Here is a 25,191-nt window from a genome sequence, read left to right as displayed (position 1 = left end):
TTTCATTGATCATTATTTCAATCCTGGATCGTTTTCCAGTTTCAAAACTATTTGATAAAGTTCTTACGTTCAGTTTCTGTGTTTGGATGACGTTTTGATGACGGTGAAGAAGTTTCGGGGACCGGTTTGTCTCGTCTGCCCCGGTCCTCCCTCCCGCCTTTCCGGCCTCACCGGCCCGGCGGTGAGTGTAGGTGGGCCGGCCTGTCAGGCCGTGAAGGGGGCGGGACAGGTGAGGGGAGGCTACAAGTATGAAAGGATAAGTGTGTGTTTCACCATGTGGAGGAACTGAGAGCGGACGCGTAGGGAGTTTTTAGTCACTTTTTTTTTTGTTGTTCACCTGTTTTGTTGTTGTTGTTTTTTTGTTGTTGCGTAAATTCGTGTCATTCGTCGCCATGGAGAAGTACGACTCAGAAACGCACGAGTACCCTCATCCGTTCATTCACGAGGTGAAGCTGAGCAGACAGCAGAGGCTCAAGGTAAACTTTAAAAACTCCTTTTATATGTATTTGTTTTTTAAGTTACTCTCTTAACAAACCTTCCAACGACAAAATATTGACAACCTGTCACAAATATTGTTAACTGCATCATATATAAAGTGACATGGAAATGGTTTTACTTGGCTTTCCCCCTTCTTTTGATTTTTCTTTCCCATACATGAACATGCACTCGTCATTCGAGTTAACAGCCCCATAAAGAAATGTGGTTTACATTTCCTTCTCATCATGTAAGAAATGTCCAAGCAGCATGCCACAGAGTTGCATAACACCAACGACTTGGACTCGCCAGAAAAGGGAAGGTAACTTGGCTGGAAATGCTGCCATGATCTATATAAGAACATTTTCCCACACTGGATTCAGGATGCATGGGAAAGTCACAGAGCTCATTATCAGTCCACTTAATGTTCTCTTATCACATCATGTGCTGAACTGAGTTTGAAACTGCTGTTATCATATTGAGGATTTAATTTTTGTCGACAAATCTGAAAAAAAAAAAGAAAAAGATCCAAACCCCCTTAATCTACTTGAATATATTAACTTTGGTTTATTGTTTTATACCTTGAAGAAAATAGTTTAAATACCCAGTTTCAGGCTCTTTTGTTTTTCTAAAACTGTGGTTTTAATGTTCAATCACAAGAGTAGAAGATGCTTTATCAAAAGATTTGCTGTTCACTTAAATGGTAAGTATGAAAAAAGGCAAACAAAGAAAATCTATACCCATACAGGTCAGTTTATTGTCATTTACATGCTTAAACATGTAAGGGGAACCTCAGGACCAACAGCGTATGTTCACATGGAGTTTAGTGAATAACAATAAATATATTGCTGCGCTATTTAACCTATTTTTATTTAGACTTTGTTTGTTTTGTCCATGTTTGGCATGTTTCATAAAGATTTTGCTGTACATTTCTCCTCTCAGGGCTTCATCCTCGGCCTCTTCCTCTTCCCATTGCGAATCTCCATGGCGGTGCTCTTCTTCCTCATCATGTGGCCCGTCGCCCGGCTCCGAATGGCCGGCCTGTCCGCCGAGGAACGCTCCCGGCCAGTCACGGGCTGGCGGCGCTGGCTTTTCCACCCGATCGTCTGGCTGCTGAGCCGCGCCGTCTTCTTCTCGGTAGGCTTCCATTGGATGAAGGTCAAAGGTCGCAGGGCGGGGCTGAAGGAGGCGCCCATGCTGGTGGTGGCACCCCACAGCAGCTTTCTGGACATGCTGGTTCTGTGTCCCACCCAGCTGGCCACGGTGGTGTCGCGATCGGAGAACACGAGCCTGCCTGTCATTGGAGGTAAAATGAAAGGAACTTAACTTTGAGTTCACGGCGTCGTTTACGTTAAAGAGAAGCGCTGGCCCAGTTAGAAAAACTGTTATTTTATCAGAATCTGTTTGGTTAATTGGCATAGACGAGGGATATCAGTCCAACTCGAGACTCTTGGGTGTACAGCCCAGAAAAGCAAAGAAAGCTGTGCTTCACAAACACATTTCAGTCTGGTTTTTTTTTTTGTGTGTTGTGAAGATCTTAACGCAGGTCACATCCCTCGTGGTCTGGTTCAACGGCCTGTTGAAGAGTAATAGAAATCCACAGAAACAACAGTCCATTCCAACACGCTGAGCGGTCCTCCCTGCTTCTTTCAAACAACAACAGATTTATGTCAGCCACACAATACTTAGTTTTATATTAGTGATGTAAAAATTTTATATTTTTCATATGACTTTTAAAATAATTGTGAGAATGCAACACAGTCCCGCTTCACGTTTGTTAAATAACAGAGACCATGTCATGTTTTGCCTCTTTTTCATCTCTTCGTCAAAGTTGAATCACACGACAAAAAGATAATAATATTGTATATAAATGGTCTGCTAGAGTCTTGACAGTCAAAAAAAAAAAAAAGCATCTCTTCTGGGATTGTAAGAATGACTTTTTGTTCAATTCTTTTAAATTAGCTTTTAAAAAAACAAAAAAAGAGATTCTCAAATTCGTAAATTAGGTTTGATATATGGTCCAGACATACAGTATTTATGTAGTTGTCTTCAGTTCTTTCATCTTCAAATTGTATCAAGGTTAAGAGAAGCGGTTGTTGTAGGAGGGTAAACAATCCGAGGATGAATTTTCTTTTGGGAAAAATACATTAAATTCCCTGCCATTAGGTGTGTTTGTTTCTTCTAAAGAGCTACAGGTAAAACATGATAATTGGCCTTGAACTAACCCCATACATTTTTCCACTGGATTCAACCAAACTGCAGATTGAAATCGACATGCGCAGACAATATAGGAGGGGCTGCGACAAGTAGGTGTGCCAGTATATATAAGTCAAGTCGGGTGAGGTGAGGGTATGTGTCACCCTTCTACTCCACCCCAGAGTCCCTCGTGGCAGTGTTGGAGCCAAAATCCTTTGTTCACTCACCCTCATGAGGAAGGGGGGGGGGGGCGAGGAGGGGGGTGAGCCACGTTTCTTTGAGAACAAAGAAACCATGTGCTCAACCCTGGAAAATTCGCCATTGATCACATGACCCCCCCCTGGGGGGCCCCCCGGGTCCCCCCTCCTCTAGCTGCGGCACTGCGGCTCGACGGCAGGGGGACCCAAAATCCCGTCATCACCGGGTCACCGGCCCGGTGACGCGCAAGCCAACCCCGCGTGGATTGGCTGAACCACGGCCAACGCCGCGGGGAGCCCGGAAGACATCATAACGGTATAAATTCAGGCCCGGGAAGAGATCCAGCCTCTTCCAAAACGAAATCGCGTCAACCCAGACGCACCTTTTCGTAAGGAGACAAAGCGCCTCGTGTTAACGCACCTGGACCGGGCCTGAATTTTCTTCACCTCGCTGGACGAGCTCAAGAAAAGCGGGAATTCCCTTTATTTTTGGTTTCCCCTTCTTTTTTCTTCCTTTTTTTGTTTGCATCATCCGGACCCCGAGCGCGCGCTGCAACCGCACGCTCGTCTGCAGACCGACCTGAGCATCGCTTCTTCACTCCCCCCCTCATCGCAAGAAGCTGCTGATCGCCCCTCGGATCACACTACGGGTTTCCCCTCCGTAGTCCACGTCAGGTCTCTATTTTCTGGGACGCCAGAGAACCGCCCGCGGCCACAAATCGACGGATTTCACCTGGCCACGGAAGCACGTTTCCCCCTCGTCCAACCAAGTAAGGCTTAGAGTCTGGGCAGGAATTAGAATAACGTGATATTATTATTGCTGTGTGTTTATTGTTGGTACTTGTAACTTTGGGACGCCGATCCCTGTTTCTGAGTACTTTTGTGTCTACGCGTGGACAACCATCCACGCGAATCATCGCACGCACGCGCGAGCCTCCTCATCCTCAGCTCACGCTTCTGCTCCCAGAGTCCATATCTGCCTGAACAGCCGTTTTTGGACTCTGTACGTGTAAGCTGAGGCGGACGCGTCAGTGTACACAGTCAGACACCCCCTCCTCTCTCCTCTCTCTCTCTCCTCTTCTCCTCTGTTTCCCTGTTCACTAACCAGCGCACGGTACGGCCGCCGCTGCCTCCAAGCGCCTCCTTTCAGTGCGTCCCTGGGACCGTGTGTAGTTCACTGCGGCTCGGATTTCTCGGCCACAAGGAATCCGGCGCGCTCCCGACGGCTACGGCCCGTGCGGAGCTCAGTGACGTCACGCTATCCCAGGCAGAGCACGCCGAGCGCCTCTGGTGACCGGGTGGGTAATCACATCGATTTCCTCGCCGGGTCGCCGAGCCGTTTGGCGCCCTCTGGTAGTCGCGTGGGTAATTGCAACCGCTCGTACCGCCATCTGGTGGTTGCATTAAGTCATCACAACTGCCCCGCGCGCCGACGCGCACCTAGTGGCCAGATCGGGTGATTACACCGGACCGCCGACGTCTACCTCCCTCTGGTGGACGTTCGTGGTCATTACCCTCTCACCAAGTCACGCCCCTTTCGCTCCACAAACCCGCACACACACACACACACATCGCTCCCCACACTCGAACACACACACACCCACTCACACACATCGCTCCCCCACACTCGAACACACACACACACACACACACACACTCACACACACACACACACACTTTATTAGCCGGCTTTGTTTTGTATTGTGTTGTTTTATGAGATCTTGCTTGATGTTTATTGATTAGATGTGATTCATAGATTGATGATTTAGGAATAGACGTTTGTTAATAAACACTTAATAGTTGAATTGAACGATTCTTGGTGGTTTTTGTGTGCTTTTCAGCGACAACTGCTGGTTGTAACAGTCAGTGCTCGGATTTACAGCCTTCCTTTCCTGCTTCAGTTAAATTGCGATTATCATTTCAATCAGAAATAATAATTTAAACATTTTAATTGAACTTTCTTTTTTAAGACTGATGTTTCGTTTAAGACCCTAACTTCAGCTGGTGCCCCGACTTTGATTAAGTAACGGTAATATTCAATTGATTAATAGTTTGAATGGTTTAAATCAATTTCAATGATTTTAACGCTTTGGGTAATTTAACACACCTAGGAGGCGTTGGCGAATGAATGCAGGTTTTCCACGGGAATAACCCGCATTGCTTTTAAATAATTTTAAGTGTTTCATCGCATTTTCTGTGGTTAATTACCCGCACTATTATTGATTGATCTGTTACCCAGTTAACCTAATCACAACTTGAATTGTCTCTAAGCTATTGTTCATTTATTTTTGTTGCAGATAGATAATTTGTATGCTTTATTAATTAATAAATTAGTCAATTTATTCAATTAATACTCAAGAGTGCTTTTAATCATTTTTAAGTGGTTTTCGTGCATCTCAGCATCCAATTATCCAGTATTATTAATTCATAAAGCGCAAGTTTATCCAATTAATAATCCTAACTGCATTTAATTCAATTTCAATGGTTTAGCTCATTCAAATAACTCATTGTATTTAATTAGTAAACCCCGACTTTACTTAATTAATTCCAACTCCTCCTTGATTACTCCCGATTGTTATTAGATAAATAACCAAACTTGTTTGATTAACAATCCATTCTAAATTACTTGCAGATCACCTTCGGTGGTCCACTCCACCGAAGTAATTCAGCCTCCCCTCAGTTATTGACTTACAAATCGCAGGTTTGTTTCATTGATAACTTGAATCATAGGTTGCTCTCCGTAATTTAATCATCACTCGTAATCAAGTACCGTTGTTCATTGATAGGTCAATAGCCATTTGTGACGCCTTCGCAGCTTGAGCTTTTCCCCGGTTACTCCAGCGAGTCGCCTCCTGTGGGTCCACAGGCGCTTCGGTAGGTCACGCCACTGACCCGCAGTTGTCAACAAAGGAGTGACCCGTCACGCCTGTTGACCGGTCGTGCCACTGGTGGACCGCCTTCGCGATTGGACCCCGTGGAGGTTCCTCCCGTCAGGCGACCCTTTTTAGCTCAAAGCTGTTGGCCGATAACTGACTATTTACTCCAATCAACCTTTATAGCTTTGCATAACTTACACTTGGTACATTACCTTAGTAATCTATTACTCCAGTAATCCATTACTTTGGTGGCCTACCGCTAGTGATCAGTAATTGTCAACCCGTAAATAACAATTTACTTCTGTTTGGCGATTCGTTTATATGTAAATTACCTCTGACAGGGTAGAACCTTCCGGTAGCCTACCACTAGGGTAATTTGCATATTCTGATCACACGCTGACCCCAACATAATGGTGCCCCGTGTGAGGCTGTTGTAAACCAGCATTGTTACGAATAACTGCACAAAATAATCCTGAATCGTTCACTTAAGGTGTAGCCGTTAACTTTATTCTCCCAGAATTGGTTTTCAAGATACACTTTTTCAGCACTGTCGAACAAAGTCACTTGTGGTGTGAAATCAGTTGTGAAGTGGTTAGTGCCTTGCTTTCCCTGCATTCTACGCATGATTAACACGCTGTGTTAAGATTTCTGACTACGATTAATAGACACTAACAATATTGCTCGCCAAGGTGTTAGACGCATCTGACTAACTTGGATAGGGTGCAGCTCGAGCAATTAACGAAACCGAGAGGTTTGTAAGACACAGGTACAGCCGTTACCTGTGCAGTAGCAAAGCTAATTTGCCGTTAACCACAGCTAACGTTGTTGACTTCGGGCGTAAATCTCAACCACTCAATGGAGGGTAAGAGTTCCCGGGCACAGGGAGCCGAGGCTCCGCCGGTGCTAACTGAGCCGGCCATACGAGACGTGGTGTCCCACCTCGTCCGTCTCTCCTTGGAGGAGAAAGCAAATCTCGAACGCTACAGCGTTGAGATTTGCGAAGAAAAGATCCGAGAGCTGGTAAGTTTTGTCAACAACCCAGGGGACAAGCCGGCACGTACAGTGCCGGACGTCCTGGGCCAGATCAGCCTGCTCTACCAGCGTAGAGCAGAGCTACAGTCAAAGGAGGCGGAGGAGCGTACGGATCGGCTGCGTCTGGACAACCAGAGGCTATCCAAGGACAACGCTCGCCTCCGACAGGAGCTGGACGCCTCCAAGGACGAGGATCAGCCTTCAGAGCCCGAGAAGCAACGGGCTCTGCCTCCTCATAAGGAGACGAAGGTCGATGAGTGCACACTAGAGAGTGAGCCTCAGATCCAGGAGTTAAAGGAAAACCTAGAAGAAGCTCAGTCGCTAATCGCGATGGGCATGGAGAGGGAAGAAAATCTCCGACACCAGCTTTACACTGCCACCCTAGGTGCGCAACGTGACCCTAATTGGGGTCGTCGTAATCTGGCTTCGCCAGAGAGGTCTGGCACTATCGACTCCTCATGCGCCACAACGCAGAGGTATGACGCCTCATATAGCTTAGATGGTGATTCTTTTCAGCCCACGCGCAGCCGCAGCACGGTGCGCTTCGACGACTCCGCCACTCCTTCCCATCTGCAGCCCCCACGCGACGCTAGCAGTCGGGAGCAGGGGTCCAGGAGGGTGCCTCTACACCCCAGTAGACCTCCCTTGTATGGCCCTAGCGGCCCCGACCCGCGTCAGACAGCAGTCCACGGGGAACTGTCGTCAGAGGACTCTGACGGCCCCAGTCCCGTGAGGGGGTGGGATGTCCGGACCCGCCAGCTCGAATCCCTCGCAAAGGACATCGAACGCTTTGACCCGAGCAACAAGGACGCGAGTATCGAGGACTACCTCCGTGAGGTTGAACGCTGCCTCCTCGACATCGCACGTCCTTCCATGCGGGAGAAGCTAAAGCTTCTCTGGAAAACAACGTCCAGAACAGTCCATGTTTTCATGGAATCCCTGCCGCCAGACACCCGAGACCGGTACTCCACCCTCTGCCAGGCTCTCCGGGAAGAGTATTCATTGTACAATGACCCTGCTTCGGCAACGTTTGGTGCATTCGCGATCACCCAACGGAAGTCTGAACCTCCAAAGGAGTATTACAGGCGCCTACGAGTGGCCTACTTCCAAGGCCGCAATGCACCGGGGTTGGAGGAAGATCACGCCTTCAAGTCTCTGTTTGTCAACAACCTCCACGACAGTGGGAGGTTCGATGTGGCTCTATTTTGCAGGACCGCCAAACCCACCATGAAGGAACTGCGCCAGCACGCGCAGATGGTGTGGGAATTGCGTCAATGCCCGGGTAAGAAGCCTGACATTGACCAGAGGGTCCTGGAAATGGAGCCAAGGGAAAACACGGATTTGAGGCTTGAGGGCGATGAGTTGCCGACACCCAGAACGAATGCTGGAGGAGGGTCTGGTACACCCTCTCCGTCTGAGCAGAAAGGCGCACAACCAAATCAAAAGGGTGGAAAATGGGCCAGGTCAGAACAAAACTTCCAACCGAAGAAAGGGCCCGACCCGAATTCAAAGTGGAAAATGAAAGGTTCGGAAAGGGACCACGGTCGCTACAGAGCTGACCAGTTAAAGACTGAGCTACAGCAGTGGGTTCAAACCTGCATCAAAGAGGCTGTACAGAACTTGGACCTGTCCAACCAAAGGGGGCGCCACCCCCCCTCAAGGGGACGGGGACGTAGGCCCCCTCCCTCCTGACTAGAGCGGCGGCCCCGACCCACCACAAACAAGGTTTACCTTGTCGGGTGGGGGGGAGAAACAGGTGAGGCGGGAGAACGTTCAAGAACGACAGCTTCCCAGTCCACCGATTTGCCGTTCCTGACTTTCTTAGGCAATCTCGTGCACCGAGAGAACGCCAACCGCATCTACACATCCGTGGTGGTGGGAGGATGGGTAAACGCCCTCGCGCTGTTAGATTCCGGGTCCGAAATAAGCCTAATGTGTTCAGCCACCTTCGCCGAGCTTGCGAGAGCTCTGCTGTCTCTTGGAAAGCCACTGCAGGTCGAAGCTTGCAGCATTAACATCAGAAGCTTCACTCAGGACACTTCACCCATCACCCAACGCGTCTGGGTGGATGTCACTTTCCAAGAGATGTCTTTGGTGCATCCCATCTATGTCACCACGCTGGACACAGAACCATTACTCATTGGCCAAGATCTCCTTAACCGATTAGCCCCACTGATCGATTGCCGTCGCGGGTACCTTTGGGCCCAAGTACGCAACCCGACTCGAATCGGTCCAGACATGGACCCTCCCTCTTCTGACAGCATGAACGCTGCCATCGAGTCCAGAAGTTCTAATCCCATGTGTACGCCTTCCAAAGAATCTGGCTCAAACACCCCTCTTGTCATGCTCCCTGACGGCCAGCAGTCGCGGCAGTCTAGGAGCTATCAGTCTCTGAGAGAGCATCCATCATTCCTATGCGCACTGGCGAACGATGGATCTCCACTATACAATCCCCACATCGTGGGGGGGGTACACCTGAATGGGACCTTGGTCCCAGAGACACTCTTGGCTCTGTGGTCAGAGAAATCTGCCATTGATGCCGATCTTCTAAAGGATCTGTGCCAACACAACGCACTCCTTGTCCAAGTGCAGCACAGCCATCGCCTGCTTGCTGCAGGGTCGCCGCAGACACTAATCAAAGCAACTGGTGTATGTGCCCTCTCCGTGCAGATAGGCATCGGCTCGCTGTTCTCGATTGGCCTCTCCGCAGCCAACTCGGTCAGCCTGAAGGCCCTTCAGAGACATGTCGGGGAACTCGAAGAAGAAATGCCGGAAATCCAACAGAGACTCCTAATACAGAGTGAACAGTTACAAGGCTTGACCAAAACGGTTCAGGGAACCATACTCACTGTAAACTTGCATTCTGCTTTAATCAATAACACCTTGCATGCCTTAACAACCTTGTCAAGTATCGTCAGTGAGGACATAACGTATGTGCGAATAGTCAGGGATCTTATGCAAGATCTCCTTAGAGAAGTCAGTTCCTCCGTGAGTAGCCTCAGTACCGGGAAGATCCCCACGTACTTAGTTCCACTAACACTGGTTGAACAGATTCTCAAGACCACTACCACCACTGTTGTACAACCTTCACAGGTACATCTGGCATATAGTCTCGGCAGTGCTATTCCGATCTCTGTGAACCCACAGAACCTAGAGTTAGGATTTATCCTAAACCTACCAATCATTGAAAAGCAGAATGTGTACCGTTTAAAAACCGTATTGAATGTGGGATTCTGGGAGGGTAACACACACGTACACCTCCGAACGCCACCCACACTCGCCTACCACGACGACAACCCCTCACTCTACCTGGTCCCCAATCTCAGCATGTGCACAAACACCAAAGACATTCACTGGATCTGTCCCAGCAACCCTTTCATTAGAGATGTCACCAACTATCTATGTGGGCTGAGGGCAGACGCCCCGGAGCAGAAATGTCAAGGTAGTTTGTCCATCAAAGATGAAGGAACCGAGACCAGAGTAGAGAGAGCAGGTAGTCGATGGCTCGTCAACACACCTCATTCTGAAGCGACCATGTCCTACGACCGCCATGATATAGCCACCAAGCTCACCCTGCCCAATCAAACAATATTCCTCAATGTCCCACCAGGGGCTACAGTACACATTGACGACATAATCCTCCATCATCTCGATGCCGACCGACACGAGGTGGAGATTGAGATGATGGATGCATTCGCCGGGCACAATTTCACAATTGATGCCACCCTCCAAAGCCAGCTTCTGGCTGAGGGAACCAAATTGATTAAATTCAATTTAAAGCCCACAGGGCTCTCAGCCACTTTCCCTAGGCGGGCAGGTGGACACCCATACCAAGACCATCCCATCAGCATGGCAGCGCTCGGAATGTTGCTCAGTGGCTGGATCATCACGGCCGTAGTGGCGTACGCGATGTACAAGTACATCCAGAAACTACAGGCCCGACTGGATTCCCTGACCCTGGTCTCGCCACGTTTTGTGGGCCCATCCACAAACACACAATAGGCCAGCCCTCACCCAACCAAGAGGTGAAGGCACGGCCTACTAACCCTTTTCCTAACCACCCGTTCCCTTCCTATTTCTCACTCTCCTGTCCCTTTCCTACCTCTTTCATGTTCACTGGTGACGACCCTTAAGAAATGAAATGTATGTGTGCTTAGATAGTTAGAATAGAAATAGTAAGTCTGCCCAGACTAGCCTTAGCCTGCCCAGACTAGCCCAGCCTGCTCAGGAAATAACCTCACATGTGAACTGGTGGACAGAGAAGGACAGTATGTTTCACAGGACATGGGGACGTTCACAGATTCTATGGATTGTTCGGCCCAGGTTTGCTCCAAAGACTGTGACCTGCATCCCACTCTTCGGAACAAAGGGGGGATGTTGGAGCCAAAATCCTTTGTTCACTCACCCTCATGAGGAAGGGGGGGGGGGCGAGGAGGGGGGTGAGCCACGTTTCTTTGAGAACAAAGAAACCATGTGCTCAACCCTGGAAAATTCGCCATTGATCACATGACCCCCCCCTGGGGGGCCCCCCGGGTCCCCCCTCCTCTAGCTGCGGCACTGCGGCTCGACGGCAGGGGGACCCAAAATCCCGTCATCACCGGGTCACCGGCCCGGTGACGCGCAAGCCAACCCCGCGTGGATTGGCTGAACCACGGCCAACGCCGCGGGGAGCCCGGAAGACATCATAACGGTATAAATTCAGGCCCGGGAAGAGATCCAGCCTCTTCCAAAACGAAATCGCGTCAACCCAGACGCACCTTTTCGTAAGGAGACAAAGCGCCTCGTGTTAACGCACCTGGACCGGGCCTGAATTTTCTTCACCTCGCTGGACGAGCTCAAGAAAAGCGGGAATTCCCTTTATTTTTGGTTTCCCCTTCTTTTTTCTTCCTTTTTTTGTTTGCATCATCCGGACCCCGAGCGCGCGCTGCAACCGCACGCTCGTCTGCAGACCGACCTGAGCATCGCTTCTTCACTCCCCCCCTCATCGCAAGAAGCTGCTGATCGCCCCTCGGATCACACTACGGGTTTCCCCTCCGTAGTCCACGTCAGGTCTCTATTTTCTGGGACGCCAGAGAACCGCCCGCGGCCACAAATCGACGGATTTCACCTGGCCACGGAAGCACGTTTCCCCCTCGTCCAACCAAGTAAGGCTTAGAGTCTGGGCAGGAATTAGAATAACGTGATATTATTATTGCTGTGTGTTTATTGTTGGTACTTGTAACTTTGGGACGCCGATCCCTGTTTCTGAGTACTTTTGTGTCTACGCGTGGACAACCATCCACGCGAATCATCGCACGCACGCGCGAGCCTCCTCATCCTCAGCTCACGCTTCTGCTCCCAGAGTCCATATCTGCCTGAACAGCCGTTTTTGGACTCTGTACGTGTAAGCTGAGGCGGACGCGTCAGTGTACACAGTCAGACACCCCCTCCTCTCTCCTCTCTCTCTCTCCTCTTCTCCTCTGTTTCCCTGTTCACTAACCAGCGCACGGTACGGCCGCCGCTGCCTCCAAGCGCCTCCTTTCAGTGCGTCCCTGGGACCGTGTGTAGTTCACTGCGGCTCGGATTTCTCGGCCACAAGGAATCCGGCGCGCTCCCGACGGCTACGGCCCGTGCGGAGCTCAGTGACGTCACGCTATCCCAGGCAGAGCACGCCGAGCGCCTCTGGTGACCGGGTGGGTAATCACATCGATTTCCTCGCCGGGTCGCCGAGCCGTTTGGCGCCCTCTGGTAGTCGCGTGGGTAATTGCAACCGCTCGTACCGCCATCTGGTGGTTGCATTAAGTCATCACAACTGCCCCGCGCGCCGACGCGCACCTAGTGGCCAGATCGGGTGATTACACCGGACCGCCGACGTCTACCTCCCTCTGGTGGACGTTCGTGGTCATTACCCTCTCACCAAGTCACGCCCCTTTCGCTCCACAAACCCGCACACACACACACACACATCGCTCCCCACACTCGAACACACACACACCCACTCACACACATCGCTCCCCCACACTCGAACACACACACACACACACACACACACTCACACACACACACACACACTTTATTAGCCGGCTTTGTTTTGTATTGTGTTGTTTTATGAGATCTTGCTTGATGTTTATTGATTAGATGTGATTCATAGATTGATGATTTAGGAATAGACGTTTGTTAATAAACACTTAATAGTTGAATTGAACGATTCTTGGTGGTTTTTGTGTGCTTTTCAGCGACAACTGCTGGTTGTAACAGTCAGTGCTCGGATTTACAGCCTTCCTTTCCTGCTTCAGTTAAATTGCGATTATCATTTCAATCAGAAATAATAATTTAAACATTTTAATTGAACTTTCTTTTTTAAGACTGATGTTTCGTTTAAGACCCTAACTTCAGCTGGTGCCCCGACTTTGATTAAGTAACGGTAATATTCAATTGATTAATAGTTTGAATGGTTTAAATCAATTTCAATGATTTTAACGCTTTGGGTAATTTAACACACCTAGGAGGCGTTGGCGAATGAATGCAGGTTTTCCACGGGAATAACCCGCATTGCTTTTAAATAATTTTAAGTGTTTCATCGCATTTTCTGTGGTTAATTACCCGCACTATTATTGATTGATCTGTTACCCAGTTAACCTAATCACAACTTGAATTGTCTCTAAGCTATTGTTCATTTATTTTTGTTGCAGATAGATAATTTGTATGCTTTATTAATTAATAAATTAGTCAATTTATTCAATTAATACTCAAGAGTGCTTTTAATCATTTTTAAGTGGTTTTCGTGCATCTCAGCATCCAATTATCCAGTATTATTAATTCATAAAGCGCAAGTTTATCCAATTAATAATCCTAACTGCATTTAATTCAATTTCAATGGTTTAGCTCATTCAAATAACTCATTGTATTTAATTAGTAAACCCCGACTTTACTTAATTAATTCCAACTCCTCCTTGATTACTCCCGATTGTTATTAGATAAATAACCAAACTTGTTTGATTAACAATCCATTCTAAATTACTTGCAGATCACCTTCGGTGGTCCACTCCACCGAAGTAATTCAGCCTCCCCTCAGTTATTGACTTACAAATCGCAGGTTTGTTTCATTGATAACTTGAATCATAGGTTGCTCTCCGTAATTTAATCATCACTCGTAATCAAGTACCGTTGTTCATTGATAGGTCAATAGCCATTTGTGACGCCTTCGCAGCTTGAGCTTTTCCCCGGTTACTCCAGCGAGTCGCCTCCTGTGGGTCCACAGGCGCTTCGGTAGGTCACGCCACTGACCCGCAGTTGTCAACAAAGGAGTGACCCGTCACGCCTGTTGACCGGTCGTGCCACTGGTGGACCGCCTTCGCGATTGGACCCCGTGGAGGTTCCTCCCGTCAGGCGACCCTTTTTAGCTCAAAGCTGTTGGCCGATAACTGACTATTTACTCCAATCAACCTTTATAGCTTTGCATAACTTACACTTGGTACATTACCTTAGTAATCTATTACTCCAGTAATCCATTACTTTGGTGGCCTACCGCTAGTGATCAGTAATTGTCAACCCGTAAATAACAATTTACTTCTGTTTGGCGATTCGTTTATATGTAAATTACCTCTGACAGGGTAGAACCTTCCGGTAGCCTACCACTAGGGTAATTTGCATATTCTGATCACACGCTGACCCCAACAGCAGTCAGCCAGAGGCTCCATAGCCTGCCATGACCAAGGCCCACACCTTGATCCTAAAGGTGCGTTATAACCAAGTTGTCTTAACAAAACAAGAGTTGGCGAAGCGTCAGGATGTGAACTTTGCGATAGAGGGGGGAAAAACACACTTTCACAAGGCCGGTCGAAGGCCCCGTGCTGAGGTTGTCCGAATTAGCAGCCTTCCTCTGTGCTCCAGCTATAAAGCTTGGCAACCAAGAACGACTCGAAGAAATAAAAATAAACCAGCAGTTATCTGTAAATTGTTTCAGTGGAAGTGTTTAAATTCCAATTGCTCGGGGATTGTTCCCAAGATCATCTGGTTAATTCCTATTAAAACAAAATAAACAGGAATTTAAGCTTTGTGTCACATGAGCTGAAGCCTTTTTCTTTTTTTTTTTTTTTTTGGGTGATAAAACTAACGATCGCTATTGAAAGCCAGAGCTTTACTGAAACACATCTTGAAGGTCGTCTGCACGCGGATCCTCCTCTATAGCTGATATGCCCACTGCGAGCTGGCTTTACCTGCTCGAGATGCCTCTCAAGTCTCCTCTTCTTCCACATGGAAATGACAGTCATTGTTTGAGCAGTGTTAAGTGGGACTTGACTCCCACTGCGCTCTGACGTCTTCTGCTATTGTAGGTTTTATCATACTTGAATACCAAGCTTGGATAAGCCCTTTTATGGTTTGTACACTATATATATGTATATAATCCCCACTTGGTATAGGAAAACCATATTCAGTCTGGCAAAATAAAGTCCTGGCAGCTGAAATCTATCTGGATGTACTCTTTTTCTTTTTTTGTTTTTAAATGTCCATCAGTTTTCTGTGTTTAACTGGCACTCATAACTTTGTTTGCTACGTGAGAAAGGACGACTCGACTTGCCCACCTACTATGCAAACAACCAAGAGTAATATTTGGAATCGAGGGGCCCGAGGAAAGTAAAAGCATGGCAGGAAGTTCCAAGATAAACAAGTGACTCACTTCACTGGCCTTCGGTTTTCTCTCTTGCCCTGTGACGGGATCTTTTTGGACTCCGGTTCTGTTTTCTGATTTACGTGTTGAATCTGTGTTCCAGCCCTGCTGGAGTTCAACCAGTCGGTGATTGTGAGCAGGAAGGATCCCGAGTCCAGAAAACAGGCGGTCGCTCAGCTCAATGAGAGGCTCTCCTCCAATGGCTACTGGCCTCAGGTGAGACGTCCTGCCACGGTGTCCTTCAGACTAATCTGCAACACCTTCAAGCCGATATTACGGTTGGTGTCTGCATCTTTCAGCAGAATCGTTTAAGTTGTGAAGCAAACCTCAAGCTGGGCTGAATTAAAATAAACCTGTACCAGGATGAAGGACCTTTTTCAAGATGGCTGCCTACTAAAACCGGAAAGATTGCATTTTATTTCTTCCTTTTCTATAGAATCTATGAAATAATTATTATTATTAAGATAATGATAAGATCGTTAATTTGGCACTTTTCTGTTGTTTCAGTCACTTTTGAACATTTCTGTAGTTCAGGAATGGTTCTGTCTGAGGAAAAACAAGAAGTGACAAAAGCCAACAAACATACCAAACCAGTCCGTTTCTTTCCGAGCAGAAATATGTCTGAGGCTTGACTTCCTCAAAGGATCCAGTGCTGATTGTAATTTCAGGAAACCTTAAGGGCAAAATATTACAGCAAGTATATACTGTAAATAAAATGTACGTCATGTCGAATTCCGGTGCTTGTACTATCATAGTTATAATTATCATTTTCACTTCTGCGCTGCACTGACATTCCTTTTTATATACTGATGATTTTAACCTAACAGGTCACATGCTGCGATGGGACAAACCCCAACAAATGTACACCTCTGTAGTACAGGAATAAACTGTTTTACAATAGTTGGGTATTGTGGTCTTTGAGAAATCGTCAAAAGAAACATGTGAGTGAAGCCCTCTTTGCTGCCTTTAGGGAAAACTGTTCCTTTGCTTTGTTTTAATGTTGAACCCGCGTTCTTCCTACTAATTAATAACAGGTAGCCGGTTGGTTGCTTTATCATTCATCTAAACTTTTACCAATATGGCGATGTCCCGCGTGCAGCAATGTGTGAGGAGTCTATTTTTTTGCAAATGAACATTTCATAAATATGATCTAGATGCTGATGTTTCCCGAGGGAACCACAACGAACGGCCGGCAACTCATCAAATTCAAGCGTGGTGAGTAAAGTCAGCGAAACACGCGTATGCCACCTTTAGAGGAGGCCAAGTCCTTGCCTCTTTGTTTTGTCTCGGAGAGAATGTGCTCCATCTGCCTGCTGTTTGTACAAATCACGTAGGAATGAGTGGCATGAGAGGAGAGGGCGTCGCCGCCCATTGTTTTGCTACTGGATGAGTAACTTCTCCTCTTTCCTTGCTGATCCTCCCTCTCGTTTCTGTCTCTGTGCTCTGTTTCCACCACCCTGTCTCTAGGTGCCTTCCTCGCCGGCGTCCCCGTCCAACCTGTTCTGTTGCGTTACCCCAACCAGCTGGTGAGTGAAATCACTCTGGTTCTTAGCAACAGATAAAACTAATGCTTGCACCTGCTTGTACAGGTAACTTTATAACTTCCAATAGTGTTTCAGTCATAAAATATGAAGCCGTTAAAGTGACGCCTCTTTCTTTATTTACTCCGGGGAAACATTCATATCAAAGTTCCACACAGAGCTGCAGATTAAGACGGGATCAGAGGCGTTTAATCTGCGGGCGAGATCTTCCCCCAGGATGGGGTTATCATACAGTGTGGGGCCAAAACTGGCAACCAGGAAGGGATAAACTTTGCAATGTGTAATGATTACAAATACGACATGAACTACAAATTTTTCCGCTGTCTCTTATTTGTTTTTAGAAAGATTAAAGAAGTTAATATTGAGGCCCAGATTGAGGGATCGATGTTGCAGCAGTTACAGTTGGCTACCAGAATAACATCAGCTTTAAAGCCGTAGTGTCTGACTGTATTTGTCCCTGAACTACAATGAGATGGACTACAGTGTCAGAACTGCATTGATGAATACTTCACATTACCACAAAACGTTGTGTTGAAAATGGAAATAATAAGAAATTTGAAATTTATAGGAAGGATTTTAAAGCAACAAAGTTGTCAAGTCTTGCACTTTTGCCAAATTAAAATGACCGCGATCATCAATCAGTTTCCACTAGTTTGAAAACTGCGTTCATCCGCTGCCTGATCCTACAGTAGGCTGCTCAGTTATTTATATGCAGTGTTATGGACACAGTGTACATGGGATGGTCTGGCCAGAGTTATTTAAAGGACGCATTTAATATGTGTCTCAGTTGGCAATTTGAGTGGAATTACATAACAAAACACAAGAAAGATGAGCAGACCAGTGTGAACATGTTTGAGTTGACAATGAAGTTAAATAGTTTTCATATGACACAGTTTGTTACTAAAAGGCCATGTTATTGTTTGGAAGTGAAACTGAAAAGCCCGATCCAAAGTCAAATTCTCATCTGTTGCTGTTCTATAACAAGAAATATCACTTAAATCCGAGTACGGCGCAGTTATGAGGGCTGCAGTGATGACGTGCGGTCGCTGCATTTGTGAGTCCAAAAGATTTGACAAAATCAAAATCTGACTGTAATGTTAAAAAATAGAAAGACTAGTATTTGTGTATGCTGGTGTAAATAATGTTTTTTTTACTGAATTTTGGGAAAACTGTTTAGGTCTGTACAACTCTGCAAGAATTTGAAGCAGAATGTGAATATTATGGGTACATACTGTGGTTTTGCAAAAGTATTCATACCCCTTGAACTTTTCCACATTTAGTCGCATTACAACCACAAATGTAAACGTATTCTATTCGGATGTTATGTGATAGACCAACACCGAGCCACTGCAACTGTTCTTTTGAATGTTTTGCATCCTGCATTCGGAGCATATCCCTGCATGTAAATACTTCCCTCTTGCTTTGACAGTTCTTTATCATTTGTTTTTTGTTTGTTTTTTCAACTCTGCCATTTCCCTGAATGCATTTTATCAGACTGTAGATATTCCTCTGGATGCTGTGCAGTTTGTTCAAGGTTGCGTTTGCATACTGCATGGGTGTATGGCAAAGATGATGTCGACAGATTTATTTATGACTCCCTTTTATTTCTTTGTTACAATTTTTTTTTTTTGTTCTACCTGTATCGTGTTTACTGTGTGATTACACTCTTTATGACTCTTCTACAGGATACCGTTCGCTGGACATACAAAGGAACAGCCTGGTAACTTTACCTTTTTTTTTTTCCCCTTTTTTTTTTTTGATACTATTTTGTGGATAAAACTTTAGGCTGTTAATGGATTTACAAAATGGGGAGGAAGTTAGAAAAAGACTGGAGCTGTCAACTACAGAATATGGCCTGTGAGCCAATATTGGCCCGCCAACGGCCTGTATTAGTATAACAATGTAAAGCATAAACATTATGGACAAAACGATCCATCCATCTTCTATGGACCAAAATAAAAGAAGCTGAAGTGGATGTAGCAGAGTTGACTGGGAGTGAGCAGAATGAAGAGTGGGGGTATCAGAGGGAGCGCCAGCTCTTGTTGGAGAAGGTGTGAGAGACGACGCTGCGGTGGTTTGGCCATGTAAGGTGCCGTGTAACCATACTTTTTTGCACCAAAACAAAGGGGACGGTAAATAAACATGCTTTTAATTGAACTGTTCTGGCCCAATTTGGATCAAACTGGTCTCTATATGGCCGCTAAGCTGAAATGAGCTGGTCAGCTCTGGTTTAACAACTTAATCTGTTACTATATGGCGTCGTCATAGTGACTCCTGATGTGTATCTTTGTGCAAGCACAGCATTTATGAACCTAGAGGCCCCATTATCAGACACACCCTACATTGTAGATAAGGTTCTTATTTTGCTTGAGATCGTTAAAGTTAAAAGATCTTTTTTGAGCTTGTTCTTTTTGGCAATTGACACAGTACAGCAGTATTGGCCATAGATCTCATGTCTTCAATGGGGAGCTACAGACTGATGCTTCAAGTGTTTTTAAAATGAAATATTATCTATTTGTCCTTTTAGGTACGAGACTCTGTGGCACACCGCTTCACAGCTTAACACCAATATGACTGTTGAGGTAAGACGTCACTTGTTAATGTGTCGCGATGTTATCAATAAATGTGTTGTTTTCTTCATATGATTGGATACACACAGGGGTGTGTAAGTCTATCTATGAATGTTGATATGTTGCGTTAAAAAAAAAACAAGATTATGAATTTTCTTCTTTTTTTTTTTCTTTCATGTTAACCGCTCATTGTATCTTAACTCGATGGGCTGAACTTATGGTAGAAATGTTACTTGTCACTACTCACTCGTTAATAGTGAAGAAAATATACACATTCATTCAGGAGGTCAGCGATGTAAGTTGTAGCGGTATCAAGAGCAGAAAAATCTTAGTAAATTATCTCTCAATCAGACTGAAATCGTGGTTTTTTTCGAAGACGACGAATACGAAGTGTTGTAATTTTTGTGTCAGTGAGCATGTGGTTGCAGACCTCAGAGTGGAGCCGTGATGTGTGCTCAGGGTGTGTCCACTTCACTCGGACATCACTGCTGCTTGAAGGTGCAGCAGCGTTATAATAATCAGTAAAGGAGGGTGTGTGCAGAAGCAGGGCTCAGCTTGTGTAATGTCAGTTTTTAGTAAAAATCCATTGCATGCATCTTCCGTTATTGTCTGTAACTTTCACGCGTCTCACTGTTGAATGGTTAATGTGACGAGAGTAAACACAGGTGTTGTTTTGTTTTTTTTTAATTGTGCTGTAGTTCCTGCCAGTTTACAATCCTTCAGAGGAGGAGAAGAATGACCCCAACCTTTATACAGACAATGTGCAGAAGCTCATGGCCAAGTAAGTCCAAGATCCAACAGTCATTTCAAAATTTTCTGAGTCATCATTAACCGTAATATTCTTCTTCTTGTTGGTTATATAAAATACCTATAAATGTAGTTATTTCTGAGGGATTTAACCTTTGCTGGGCAATTGACTATTTTTTTTTGTTTTCAATTGTTATTTTAGAAGAATATATGTCTGACATAACTGTACTTCCACCTCAGAGCTCTTGGACTTCCAGCAACAGACTACGTGATGGAGGGGGGGGTTCCTGTCAGTAAACTGGGCGGTCTCTCTGTCCCGCTGGAGTCTCCTGCCAGAGAAACACTGTCACTGCTGCACAAAAACCGGTGAGAAAACACGGATTTATCATGTAGGATTTAAGCATTAAGGCTTTTGTGCACCGGTTAACGATCATGAGCCGCTTTAACGTTCTTTGGTTGAAGTCAGGGAAGTACTGGACAAACTGGTTTTGTATGGTTTCCCTGGTAACGTCACTGTATATCACTGCATAAGATGGGTGTGATGTGTAAAGCTAAAAAAGTCAGTCGTGGACTTTAAGTAGATCTGGCGGAATGTGTTCTCACCGTTGTCTTTGTCCTCCCGTCTCACTAGTGTGGAGACACAAGATATCAAAGCTGCGTTGGACAGAATGATGAAGAAGTGCGAGTCAGGAGCTTGGGGGTCAAGGGTCAGCACCAGGGAGCTCTCCGACATCCTGGCGCTGAAGGAAAAGCAGACGGCCGAAAGCATCAGTGGCCTCTACTCAAAGGTAAATATCTAGATGTTTGTGTGAAATGAAAGCTTAACAGTTGAAGCTTTTCCTTTTCAGTATTTATGACAAACACCCAAAACTGGTGGATACAGTTTTTGATATAACTTGTTTGGCTCTGAGGAGTCATTTTTAGATATGTTCTAACAATTTGGAGAATAACTGCTTATTCGTTGACTTAAACAGAGGACAGATTGAGATCAGGACATTCTAAGGATTGTAGTTTCAGGCTTCACTCGCTTTGGTTCATCAGGAGTTTGATGATCAACTTGGTCTTGGTTGTGACCCTGAGCTGGGAGAAAATACGTCGCATCATTTTCAACGTTCTCAGTCGGCTCTCTTGGTTATGAGTGCAAATATGTGTAGACGTGAAGCGTTTGTGTTCATTGTAGTGACACCATTTCCAAGCCTCTTTCTTCCTCTTCTACCATACAAGTTTTTCTACTTCTAGGAAAGACGGATGGTTTCAATTCCAGAGTGAATGAAGGACGTTGGCTTGCTGATCCAGTGCTGCTTTAAAATCCTTAAAAATGTGCTGAAATCCGATCCTCTTTATGTTTTCAGGACGACATTGTGGACGTGAGACAGGTCTACTTCAGTGTGTCAGCCCTCTCTGGATTTGTCAGTTTCAAGTCCCTCCTACACTCTGCTTTCACGGTAAGTCCTGTTGTTTCACACACCACATGTGCTTTTCGTCTGAATGTGACCTGTCAGTAAATGATTCCTCACCAGTTTTGTAACATTAAACTGCAAGTTTGCAAGGTTGTAAATTGACTCGACAAGGTTTGGTAGCCTTCATCCATCTGCAATTCCCGTTTCGAGATGTGACCGTAGAAATAGAAGAACTCAACCATACACTGTTGACGGTGAAAAAGCAAGTAAATTAATTGAAAACTACAAATGCATGTTAATTTTGATCTAAAAATACAAAACAATAATTTATGTTTAATGCTAGTTTTGGCTTATTGTATGTGATATAATACAGTGCTCTATTTTTAGAGGTTTATTTAGGTAGATAAAACAAATGCAACCGATTATTATCAATAGTTCAATTATTGTCTATGACAATCTCTTGAGTATTACCCCAGCACCCATGTTTATGCTTTAATCTTAGTAAATAAAGAGGCTACATTAAAATAATCAAAGACACCAAAATGCGTTTTACATAACCTGTCACTTCGGAGTCGTTTCATTATTTGTATTGGCGTAAACAATGGTGATGAGTTCTTTCCTCCAACTGCATCTTTTTTTTTCCAGCTGTTCAGCAAAGAAGAGGAGGGCATTCTGAGTGCAGAGGAGCTGTCTGACCTCATGGGGGCGCTGCTGGGCGTCACTCAGTACAACACCGCCGAGCTTTACGCCGAGGCGTCCCGTCAGGGCCGGCTCACTGAAGGTTTGTTTGCTCAACACAATTGTTCTGAGAGCTTTCAGGCTTCGGAGGGAGGTGCGGGGTGTGACATTCAGAGCAAAGGATCGTCTGTGACTCAAACTAAATCCAGCAACACAAAACAGTAACCTCGGCAGGTCCAAAACTGTTTTTGTTGCTCACAAAAGAAGAAACCTGTAATATGTAATTCCATCTAATGACTTTCATAAAAAAAACACATGATGCAGTACCGGGATTTCTTCATAGCTTTGTGATGATGCAGGAATACGTGGAAACAGGATTAATGAAAAAATCTTCAACCTTTAACTTTGGAACATTTGTTTGCTACCGACTTGTGTAAAAGTTCATTTGAAAAGTTTTTCTATTGTATGAACCATCAAAACTAAAAGTAGATGAGAAAAATAGGTGAATTCATTAAGGGAAAAAAGAATATCCCTAAAAAAAAAAGTATATATATTTTTAGGACCGTTTACAGCCTCTTCTTTCAGTCATATTGAGCAAACAAGGTCAATAGGTACCTGTTGGAACAGAGGGACACTAAAAACACGCAGGACTGCTTCTTAAACATCTTGAATCTTTTGGGGGTTTTTTGGACAGTTTTTCAATACTATTTGGTAAGATAAAAAAAATTCCCCAATTGGATGAAACTGCAAATGATGGTGTTGGCTCGTTTTAGGTGGCAGACGAGTGTCATTATCTGTGAGGACAGAATAGAAATGAACTGTCAAGGGCAGGTGATTGCATTATTTTGCTCATATGGAGAAAAGAAGTATCATCGTTCTTGGGTCTTTGTGTTTAACGTTTCTGCTTGCAGTAATAACTCTGACACAGATCAAGAACACTGGGGGCCTTTTATGCTTCACTATTGTGTAGTGTTCTTTTTTTTTTTTTTTTTTAATGCAAGAAAAAAACAACACTCTAAAGCATCTCTTTGTGATATTTCAGTCATGCATCTGTGGTACATTGTTGAGTCACTCTCAAGCCAGTCTGTCTTTTGTATTTTACAGTTTGAGCACTTCTGTGTGATTGGTCGCTGAGGTGGTTCAGTTCTGCTCCTTTGGTTAAATATCTGGTTCACAGACACGGTTCCAGCCGAGAGCTTCAGCCGCTGTTGTGCGAAATGATCCTCCTGCTGCTTCTTTGAGTGACTCAATACATCCGTTTGTGGTGCAAACCTGCAATGTAAAACTTTCTAGCCTGAGACAAGTTATGAAAATGGCCAACTTAATTTGGTTCAGTCACTGAAATTGTTATATATTGTCTCTTTAATGTTAAAATCATAAAGTGTAATTCTCTAATCTCAGCAAGTGTTTGGACATATAGTGATAAATATTGTTCTTTATAGTGAGGGATTAATTAAAAGAAATAGCTCTTTCTTTCTTACTATTTGTTCCTGGGTTAGGAGTGACACTTCATTGTTTGAGGAACTGTTTAGTTCTGAATAATCAAAAAAAAAAAATACCTCAACAAAACCTTATTGCATCTCTGTGTCCTCGCAGAAAACCTGCTGCGTGTGTTCACGACCCACCCGACCTATCGGCGAGCAGTCGAGGAATATCTGCAGGTTGGAGAGGCGGGCTCCTCGCCGTCACGCCATTCTCTGGCCAATGGAACGGCTGCAAACGACGCGCACAACAACAACAGATTCCTCCAACAAGACAAGAAGTTTCACTGAGAAACGCATTTGTCTTGGATCAGGTTTTGCAGGGGGGCAAAAGGGAGTCGACAGCCGGTTGAATTTTTAAGTTATTTGTGGATGTATTTTTTTCTCCTTTTCTAAAGTGTGTGCAAGTTTACCTCTTTTTAGATAATTCTTCAAATATTCAGATGCTGTTAAAAGATTTTTATCAAGTCAGAAATTGTCTTATTTATAAAATATCCCATTCTGTACATCAGCTGCTTTTTTCTTTTTTCTTTTTTTTAAGAATTCTGCTTTGTTCAAAGAGACAAAAAAAGACTCTGAAAAGTTTTATATGTAAATTGGACTTTCTTACATTTTTGTGTGAATATTCTTAAAATGTAATAATAAAACTGTGAAATATTTAATATGTCTTGTTACTATTTTTTTTGTTACTCATCAATAACACATTTTCAGGAATTTTCACTTTTACCCTCAATAACAACGTGCGACATAATGACTGACTGCTTTGTGTTTATGTACAGTTAAACATCTACGATTTACTGGTTAGAGTTTAGCATGTGAAGCACATGTTTGGGAAAAGGTGTTCATCGCCACACAGTTTATCCAAACACTCCTGAAAGGTGTCAATTTCAAACTCCATCCTCTCGTCATTCTGGCCTTTCTGCTTCTTTTTTCCCGCCTAAGTGCAAAAATTTCAAAATGTATGTTTTCAAACCTTGAATTGTGGATATTTTCAAGGAGGTTTAGTTAATAGTTTATTGATACCTCTGCACTGAGAAAGTTGATGGCTTGCTTGTCGTCTTTCTCATTGTTTTGTAGTTTGTCATCAACAGCTCCGACAGATTTCTGCTATTCTTCTGTGAATTGAGATAAAGAAGGATTTAAAAAAAAAATGTATGCACCAAATGATCATTATTTCTGACATCACTCGTTTTCCTAGAGTTTTGTCAAAACAAGATTTTAGACTGATTCACTGTAACAACTTGTGGTTGTATTACAAGTCTGGGCCACCAGGGGGCTCATCGTCTTGCTTGTTTATTGAAATGATAAACTCCTGCAGCGCCATATAAAGATGTCTTCAAGATGACACG

At 44.9% G+C, this 25,191-nt stretch overlaps 1 protein-coding gene across 1 annotated transcript; it reads left to right on the top strand.

Moving 5' to 3' along the window:
- Positions 1–227: 227 nt before the first annotated feature.
- On the top strand, positions 228–25,191 carry lpcat4 (lysophosphatidylcholine acyltransferase 4). The gene is made up of 13 exons (XM_080485823.1): positions 228–476; positions 1,417–1,780; positions 15,529–15,641; positions 16,580–16,640; positions 16,893–16,951; positions 18,652–18,686; positions 19,494–19,548; positions 20,235–20,317; positions 20,524–20,649; positions 20,915–21,071; positions 21,636–21,728; positions 22,329–22,464; positions 23,958–25,191. The coding sequence occupies exons 1-13, from the start codon at positions 393–395 to the stop codon at positions 24,131–24,133; spliced, it is 1,542 nt and encodes a 513-aa protein (XP_080341949.1). The 5' UTR covers positions 228–392; the 3' UTR covers positions 24,134–25,191.

Source organism: Lipophrys pholis, assembly GCF_963383615.2.
Source record: "Lipophrys pholis genome assembly, chromosome: 18".
Classification (NCBI taxonomy): Eukaryota; Metazoa; Chordata; class Actinopteri; order Blenniiformes; family Blenniidae; genus Lipophrys; species Lipophrys pholis.
Note: the sequence above shows the minus strand (reverse complement) of the source record. Positions and strands in the feature narration are given on the sequence as shown.